Below are 9,910 nucleotides of genomic sequence, written 5' to 3'. Positions count from 1 at the left end.
CCCCCCCTCCCCCCTCCCCATGATAGGCCCCAGTGCGTGATGTTCCCCTTCCCGAGTCCAAGTGATCTCATTGTTCAGTTCCCACCTATGAGTGTTGACTCAGTTTTAATAGTTTGTGTCTTTCTAGGAATTCATCCATTTCATCTGTGTTATTTAATTTATTGGCATACAGTTTTTCATAGTCTTCCTTTATAATTCTTTTTTTGAAATTTGTAAGATTAGCAGTAATGTTTCCTCTTTCATTTCCAATTCTATTAATTTGAGTCTTTTCTCCTTTTGTCTTTCTCAGTCTAGCTATAGGTTTTTCGATTTTGTTGATTTCTTCTACTTTTTCTTCTGTTTTCTATTTTATTATTATATATTTCAGTCTTTATTATTTTCTTTGTTAACTACCCTTACGAGTTGGGAAAAAAACTTAGAGGGGCTCCTGTGTTATCAGTGTTACTTTGCTTAAGCTAGAGACTCTGTCCCACAAGGTGGTGGGGCTGGGTGGAACAAGGGAACCCCGTCTTCTTAGTTGTGCCGGTTTGAAGTGAAGTTTCCATCTCACTAAACAGGCGGGGGGAAGAGAAGTAGTCATCTTTCTCCAAATACCGCAGACTTGTAGTACTGTTCTCACCACATTTTAGTAAGTGTTTTTGAGTAGATGTTTAATCATTTGCTGTATGGCTTTAGAATCGTTTCCAGAGACTTCAAGCATTAAAAAACCAATAATTTTTACTAATTTAATGGGAAAAAAACCAATAATTTTTACTAATTTAATGGGAAAGCTCTTCACATTGGGATGCCAGAAGTTAATCTGAACAATGCGTTTTTGAGATTTATCTATATTTATGTTTGTAGCTGTGGTTCCTTTATTTTCATTTTGTTTCATGTACTGATGATTGATAGACATTTAGACTGTTTTCTATAAACATTCTTGTACATGTCTCTGAGTGCTTATGAGTAAGAGCTTCTGTATATCTAGGAATGAAATTGATGTGTCATATTTAACTTAAACTTTAAAGTTAATTAGTATCTCTACCCTCTTAATAGATCATTTTACTCTGATCACCCCTTCCTACTTTTATAATTTGATAGCTTTAGGTTTTAGAGTTTTTTTTGTTAATTTGATATTTAGACATTATATTATTTTTTTTTCCACTCAATAGTTGTTTAGCTTTACCTACTTATTTGCTGTTTTCTTTGCTCACCATTACTTATTGTGTTTCAGACTTTGGACATCTCTTTTCTCTGAGATGTTATATCGTTTGTAAGTTTAGATGAATAGCTAGTGTGTCATTATCATTTATTTAAAAAATCTATCCTTTCCTTACTGAAATAAGAAATTCATTATATAATAAATTCTCATATGTACTAGGTTATGATTCTGTTTTCATTTTACAGTTTTAAAAATTAATATGTAATAGTTGTACACATATGTGGGGTATTTTTTTTATATACACATAAAATGTGTAATGATCAAATCAGGGTAATTGGGATATCCCTTATCTCAAACACTTGTCATTTCTTTGTGTTGGGAACACTCTGAATCTTCTCTTCTGTTTTGGAATATACTATAAATTATTGTTAACAGTTGTCACCCTACTGTGCTATCAAACACCAGAATTTATTTCTTCTATCTAATTGCATGTTTGTACCCACGAATGAACTTCTTTTCATCCCTCCTTCCCATCTCCCCTTCCCAGCCTCTAGTAACCACCATTCTCTCTACCTCCATGAAAACAATTTTTTTCTTAACTCCCACATATGAGTGAGAACAGGCAATGTTTTTCTTTCTGTGCCTGGCTTGTTTCACTTAACATATAAAGAACTCACACAACCCAACAGCAAAATAAACACAAGTAATTAAAATAAAAAGTAGGCAAAAGACCTGGGTAGATATTTATCAAAAGAAGACATATTAGTGGCCAAAAAGCATATGAGAAAACACTTACCATCCCTAATAATCAGGAAAATACAAATCAAAGCCACGATGAGATGTAATCACACCCCAGTTAAAATGGCTTTTACCAAAAAGACAGAAAATAGCAAGTGCTAGTGAGGATGTGGAAAAAGGAAAATGCTCATATACTGTTGGTGGAAATGTAAATTAGTACAACTATTGAAAACAGTATGGTCATTCCTCAAAAAACTGAAAGTAGAACTACTGTATGATCCAGAAATCTTTTCTATATATCCAAAAGAAAAGAAAATCAGTTTATCAAAGGAATACCTGCATTACCATGTTTATTGCAGTACTATTAACAATAGCCAAGATATGGAATCAACCTAAGTGTCCAGCAATGGATGAATGGATAAAGAAAATATGGTATATATACACAATGGAATATTATTCAGCCATAAAAAAGAATGAACTCCAGTCATTTGTAGCAACACGGATAGAGCTGGAGGACATTATGTTAAGTGAAATAGGGTATGATTCTTGATTCTCTATTTCTACTACTGATTTTCCTGGCTTCTTGTGTTAATAAAATAGTTAATTTGATTTTATAACTGAAAACTATTTATTACCTCCTATGTTGTTTGAGAATTGAGAATGTAACAGTGGAAATACACACAAAATACTCTCTTAAAACTTGTTATGATAGAAAAACAGTAAATTAAATGAATAAAGGCATTGTGGGTTACATGGTAACAAGTGCTTTGGAAAGCAGGAAAGGGGGTTAGGGAGTACAGAAGTGGGGTGTAATTTAAAATAGGGTTGTCAGGAAGAGTCTTAATAAGCAGGTGATATTTGAGCACAGGTCTAAAAGAGGAGAGGGAATGAGATGTGAGTTTCTGAGGAATAGTATTCTAGATTAAGGGACCAAATACCGAGACTCTGAGATGGGCATGTGGCTGGCATGCTTGAGGAACAGCTGGAGCCCAGTATGGCTGGAGCAGAGTGAACAAAGTTGAAAGTTCTAGGAGATGCTGTCAGGGAGATAACAGAGTGATTATGAAAGGATTTGAAGGTCATTATAAAATATTTGGCTTTTATTCTGAGCAAGTTGGAATACCACTGGAAAAGTTTTAAGAGGAAGAACTAAAAGTTTCTAAAGCCTAACTCTGGTTTCTGTATTGAGACTAGGTTAGGCTATGGGGTTAGGGGAACCAACAGGGTGAATAATTTGAAGAGCATAATCATATTTCTTTTTAGAAGGCTATTGAATAATGCAATTAGAGCTTATGATGGCTTCAACAAGAGTAGTTGCAGTGGAGGTGGTGAGAAGTAGCCAGATTCTGGATATACCTTGAAGGTGGAGTCACAAAGATTTGAAAGGGAAGATCAGAAGTTCACTTTGGGGCAGGTTAAGTGTGGGATGCCTTTTAAGCACCTGAATGGAACTAAAGAGTAGATAGTTTGAGATGTGATTCTGGAGCTCAGGAGAGAAGTGCACACTGAAGAAATGTTTCTCAATCATTAGCCTATAGATGGTATTTAAAGGCCTAAGACCGCGCGTCATCTCCATGGAAATGAGTTTAGATGGAGAAGAGACAGGAGAAATGCTTGGTTTCGTCAACAAGAGATCAAATAAATGAGGGAGAACCCACAAAGGAGACTGAGAAAGGATGAGTGAACAAGGTGTTTTGAGGAGGAAGGAGTGATCAATTGAATTAAAAGGCCAAGGAAGATGGAGGTTGGACTTAACAAAAAGAATGTCATTGAAGAATCTAGAAGATGAACTTTGTTGAACTAACCCTTATTGGAGTGGAATCAAACAGAATGTGTGCAGGGGAATCAGAATGAATGGAGATAAATGGGGAGGCTGCTGAAAGGGACAAAAGAGGGTTTTTTGTTTTGTTTTAAACTGAAAAGTAGCAGTCTGTTTTGTTTTGATGGGAATCATCAAATAGAAAGAGGGAAAATAATGATGATGCAAGGTGTGGAGTGAGGAGATTTCTAACTTGATACCCTTAGTAGGCAAGATGGGAATGGAACTAGCACTCAAGTGGAGGGTTTGGCCATACATGGCAACATAAAATTCACCTATAATGACAAGTTGAAGGGCAGCGTGTATAGGTTCACATGCTAATGGATGGATAGATGTGTTGTACATATGTTTGCAAGTTATTTGGTAATTTCTTTGGTTTCTTCATTGGAATAGGAAACAAAGACGTCAACTGAGTGAGAACCAGGGAGGAAGTGTTGGAGATTTAAGGAGAGAAGAGAAGGGATGAAGTAGTTGTCTGAGAGCATAGGAGGGCAGATGGACTAGGGAAATGGAGCAGGGCTGCTGGGCAGCTTGCAGAGCCTTTTTGTATTTCTGTATGAATTTAAAGTGAGAAGAGTTAGCATGGTGTTTTTCCTAGCCACATTAAAATTCAGGGGTGCTGATGTCAACAGAGAATTGGATTTGCTGGGGCTTGGAGATTGACCAGGTGGGTGCCATAAAGGAGAGATGGGTAAGGAAATTTAAAAGGTGTTTGCAAGAGTGATTATGTTTGATGAACTAAGGAACTAAAGCTGGGTAAGGAGGGATGAGATGGCAGGGGGAAGAGAGGGAAAGGGAACAGTGAAACACTGGTAGTGTCAATGGATTGTGGGTTCTAGAAGGGGTGAGATATTGCTGGATTCATGATTCCTGAAAGAACAATCTGGAAAAATATTAGTACTTTTGTCTGTTAAGGTCATCACTATTCACCCTTCACTTTTTCCTATTTTCCTTATATATTCTTAGGAATATTCTACCTGCATACTTCAAGGTAATTCAATCTGATTCTAAACAAGAAAACTGCGATAACAAAAGACAAAAGGCACTTTTGGCTTTTTCATTGGAATTCATTAAGATGCTTATATTAATTTTAATGTAATTTATATATTTTTATTGTCTTCCTGTCCAAGAACATATTTTCTCATTTTTTCATATTTTGTGCCCTTTTAATTTTCCCTTCCTGGAGTTTACAATTAGGCCCATATTCTCTACTATCATTTGTATATAACATAGCAGCTAGTTCACTTACCAAGCTACTCCACTCAAATCAAAGACCTGGAAAAACTTTCAGTTTCCCCTTTTCTCCCATGCTTTTCCCTTCAGCAGGTGACATCACCTCACTTCACATCCAACTTAATTCTAGATTCTTATTAGTTTTCCTTTAGCATGTCCATTCTATTTCAATAACTTTATTTAGTACTACCTTTTTACATACATAATTACCTGTTTAGGATTAAATATGTAGATTTTCTATGCTTTCCTCAGTATTCCTAGTCTTCTGGCTTCCATAAAAGCAGATAAGAGATCTATTTCTTTTGTTTTAGAAAATTTGATTTTTTGATTGGAGATGTTTCTCTTAATTCTTTTAGATCAGGGATTTGATTGGAAGCACATCTGCCTGATACCTGCCTAAACATTGAAAGAATCTGCATTTTGACAAAGCATTTCATTTCAGAAAGCATTTTCTGGTACTCTGCTTGCACTTCCCTAAGTGTTCTTATTATTTTGGTTTCAATTTGTCATGCCTCCTAGCAGTTCTATTTCCCATTTGAGTTTCCTCTCCTTGCCTACTGAGCCCCTGTAAAAGTCAGGCTAAGCTGGTCTGTTGTAGCAAATTAGTCTTTAAATATCATAGCTTACCACAGCAAGGATTTAGTGTTTGCTCAGATTGACAAGGGGCTGTATTTTGCAAAGCCACTCAGGTACCCAAGTGCTACTATCTTGGAGGCGCACCATCTGAAACACTCTGCTCTGACCTTGCATAGAAAGGCATAGGGTGGCACATGAGGCCTTAAATGGAACTCTGAAATTTAGTCTGGAATTCTTATTTAATTGGATAAGACCATATTTAAGTGCAAAGAGGGGAGGAAGTATGGCTTGCCAAGTGCTCAGAAAGGAGAGGAGCATGCATTAAGTGAACGTGATTAGTCTGAACCACAGATCCTGGATATGGTGTTATTTTTACTGGTCATCCCACTGGAGTTCCTGTCATGTTGGCATCAGCTATGCAATGGAGAAGGTGAAGTCAGTGAGATGTACAGTGGCAGGCAGGTAACCAGCCTCTCCTAAGACATCAGGACTCCTATATCTCTTTGCCTATGGATGGCCTGTCTAGCTCTTCTTTTTATTCTACAGGGGAACACTCATGTGGGACCCGTGTTAATTTTATCACACACAGGTTCATCAAAATGTCTAGGTTAAACTCTTCCTAGGGTCTTTTGTATGGTAACATGCATTCCAGGCTTCTTTTGTACCATGTTCCAGCATTTGTTTTCTCTCCATCATTGTCTCTCTCATTCTTACTTTCTCCCTTAGGTGAGAAAGCCCAGTCCCAGATCCTCCTGCTGGGCCTTCCAAGAGCCCTAGCCCTCCCTCATCCTCAGCTAACCCCTAGATTCAGACCCTTATAATTTAGGAGACTAGCCAGGTAGGGAAGGTTGGTGTTGAAAGAGGAGAGGAAGTTAGGTGTATTAAGTTCCATGTTATTTTAGAATTCTTCTACGCACTTAACAAACTTAATTTTTTCAGGTGGATATATTTTTCTGTTATTTGTAGTAAAATGATTTGTGGTTCATCTTTCTCTCCCATAGTCTAGAAGCCCAGTTGAATGAAGCAGGCAAAGACTGTGATCTGAATTCTCTCACTTCTCCACAGTTCAGAATAAAAGCAGACTTTGGATCGTGGATGGAGATTTTGAAAGAGATATTCGAGTATTGTGGATTATGCTGTTCCGACTGGTCTCACGCTCAGCTCTTAGACTGAGGGGCATGTGCACAGCAGAAGAACTGGTGCTTCCACAGAGATCTTATTGAAATATTAGAGGAGAAACTATATCAGTAGCCGGTAGCTTGAATAACATCACTAAATACCTAAAGAATTCTTTCAGAATTGTCTGATTTGTTGTAAGAATCAGCTTCAGCCTTCTAATATATGACATTAGGGACTATTTGATGTAGGAATATGCTTCTATATTCCTGTGTTTCTATATTATCATTGTGTTTTTTAAAAAAATTATTAAACTTATGGATAGTTTTCCTGTGAATGATGAATTTTAAAAACTATTAATAGAATTAGTGTGGGTGCAGTGGCTCATGCCTATAATCCCAGCACTTTGGGAGGCCGAGATGGGCAGATCACTTGAGCTCGGGAGTTCAAGACTAGTCTGGCCAACATGGTGAAACCCCATCTCTACAAAAAATACAAAAATTAGCCAGGCATGGTGGTGGCCTATAGTCCCAGCTACTCGGGAGGCTGAGATGAGAAGATGGCTTGAGCCCAGGAGGCAAAGGTTGCTGTGAGCTGAGATTGTGACACTGTGCTCCAGCCTGGGTGACAGAGCCAGACCCTGTCTCAAAAAAATAAACCTAGAATTAATATTTACACTAACCATAGGTATTCTTGGTCCTTCCAAAATTTTGTGTCTTTATAGAGATATATTCAAAGGATGATGGAAGTTCATTTTATAATCTTACAAAACTTAAAGATGAGATCACTCTTAGCATGCTAAAGGTAAGTTTGAAATTGTTTTCAAACCATAATAAGTTAGTTACCAAAAATGCACTATTAGGCCCTGGATGGGCGTGCTATCAGAGTTATTCTTGCTCTTGTGAGAGCAATTACCTTTTCTTGCGTAAGAATGGGTTGGAGTCAGAGATGGAGTTTACTCCTCATGAGAAAAGTGGATGTCCAGCTTTGACTTCACAACCTGATTAAAGTGCTTCAGAAAATATGATTTGGCTGGGCATGGTGGCTCACACCTGTAATCTCAGCACTTTGGGAGGCCGAAGTGGGCAGATCACCTGAGGTCGTGAGTTCAAGACCAGCCTGACCAACATGTAGAAATCCGTCTCTACTAAAAATACAAAATTAGCCGGGTGTGGTGGTGCATGCCTGTAATCCCAGCTACTCAGGAGGCTGAGGCAGGAGAATCACTTGAACCTAGGAGGTAGAGGTTGCGGTGAGCCAAGATCGCGCCACTGCATTCCACTCTGGGCAACAAGAGCGAAACTCCATTTCAAAAAAAACATGATTCATTATTTGGTGGAATATGAGTATTCAATGCCCTGTTTATCATTTCCCAATAATAGTGATGACAATGGCAACAACAGCTTTTGCATGATTATTTAATTTTTATAACTTTATGATGTAGGTAGTAATCAGTTTTGAACTGTGGTGTGCTGAACCGTGAGAAAACTGAGACTTAGACGTCTAACAATTTGACTAACATCATACAACTAATAAAATATAGATCCAGGAGGACTGTATCTTTTTGATTCAAAATCCACATTCACATTCTTAAACATTATGCTAAATTGCCCTAATATTTATGTAATATTCACTGCTCTGCACAAGTACATTTTTAGTGGCCTGTCACTTGAAAGATTGGTTGGTCCCTTTATCTTCTGCCATGTCACATTGCTATTTACTATTGATTGTCTACTGTAAAAATCTCATTATCTTCACATTACCAACTAGGTGACCATACTGTAACTTGAAATACAGTTGATCCGCATTATTCACAGATTCTGTGTTTGCTAATTTACGGATCCACTGAAATTTATTTGTAGTCTGAAAATCAATACTCTTGGCACTTAGGTGACTATTCGTGAACACATACAGAGCATAGAAAAATTTGAGCTGCCCAATCACACATTCCCAGCTGAGTCGAACAAGGAGATGCTCTGACTTTTTGTTGCCACTCTCGTACTGTAAACAAGTGTCCTTTTCATGGTCTGTTTAGTACCATGCTTTTTGCATTTTTGTCAATATTTACAGTGACCCTCCAGCATAGTGCTGAAGTGCTGTGGAGCATTTCTAAGTTAAGAGGGCTGTGATGTCCCGGAGAAACTATGTGTGTTAGATAAGTTTCCTTCAGAAGTGAGTGCTATTGGCTGTGAGTTGAAGGTTAGCGAATTAACAGTGTATGTTAAATATACTGTTACATATCCTTAGCCATAAACACACATTAAACAAGGCTATGTATTGAGCAGTTAATGAAAATGTTGTGACCAGAGGCTCTCAGGTACTTTTCTCCATATCTCCCCTAGGAGCAATGGCTCAGTGTCCAGTAATAAGTGTTTGCGAGAACTTTATAGAACATAACTACTGTGAATAGTAAGCACCAGCTGTGCATAAAAGAAAAGGTCACTGTCATTCATGCTGACGCTTGCTTTCACTTTCCTTTTCATTTTCTGTTGCCTTTTTCCTTTTTGCTGAACTCTCTTCTCTGATGATTAGATACCGAGTTCCTTTTTGGTCTTCCATTCATTGTTACTTTTCAGTACATGAAAAATATTTGCTAAAGAAGAAAGAGACATTATTTGTATTATTTCTGAACTCACGTGATGTATGGTATCCTTTCCTTAGTCGATGTTACTGATGGAAGCTGAGGACAGGTTAAACTTCCTTCTGTCCGAGGTGGAACAGAAGACCCTGTCTCAGTGCTCCGCTGGCGAACTGGAGATTGTGGTGGAGGCCAGGCTTCAGCTGGCTGTGGTTGCTCTGCAGAGGCACCAGGCAGCATACAGGTACGTCTCTCCATGCACAGGGGAGGGATACCTTTGAAGAGAGTTTCCTCACCCTAGTTTGTTAAATAGACTTAAATTTTATGTAAGTTTTAGAAATTCCTGTATCCATAGTTTGCTTACTTTTTATTATTCAGGGAAGTTTTCATACGTGATTACACTTGAAATTATAGTTCTGGCTGGGTGCAGTGGCTCATGCCTGTAATCCTAGCACTTAGGGAGGTTGAGGTGGGGAGATCACTTGAGGCCAGGAGTTGGAGACCAGGCTGGCAAACATGGCGAAACCCCATCTCTACTAAAAATACGAAAATTAACCAGGCTTTGTGGCGGCGCCTGTAATCCCAGCTACTTGGGTTGGCTAAGGCAGGAGAATCACTTGAGCCCAGGAGGCAGAGATTGCAGTGAGCTGAGATCGCCCCATTGCCCTCCAGCCTGGGTGACAGAGCGAGAGTCTGTCTCCAAAAAAAA

General features: G+C 38.3%; 1 protein-coding gene across 1 annotated transcript in view; it reads left to right on the top strand.

Annotated features, from left to right (window-relative positions):
• The window catches only part of CFAP54 (cilia and flagella associated protein 54), a 374,000-nt gene that overhangs the window by 209,530 nt on the left and 154,560 nt on the right, over nucleotides 1–9,910 (top strand). The window contains 2 exon segments of the mRNA XM_017893969.1: nucleotides 7,348–7,427; nucleotides 9,285–9,445. Of these exon segments, the coding sequence (XP_017749458.1) occupies nucleotides 7,348–7,427; nucleotides 9,285–9,445 (241 nt within the window).

This window comes from Rhinopithecus bieti, unplaced genomic scaffold (assembly GCF_001698545.2).
Source record: "Rhinopithecus bieti isolate Rb0 unplaced genomic scaffold, ASM169854v2 scaffold_23405, whole genome shotgun sequence".
Classification (NCBI taxonomy): domain Eukaryota; kingdom Metazoa; phylum Chordata; class Mammalia; order Primates; family Cercopithecidae; genus Rhinopithecus; species Rhinopithecus bieti.
The sequence above is the reverse complement of the archived record's forward strand: the minus strand, read 5'-3'. Positions and strand labels throughout refer to the sequence as shown.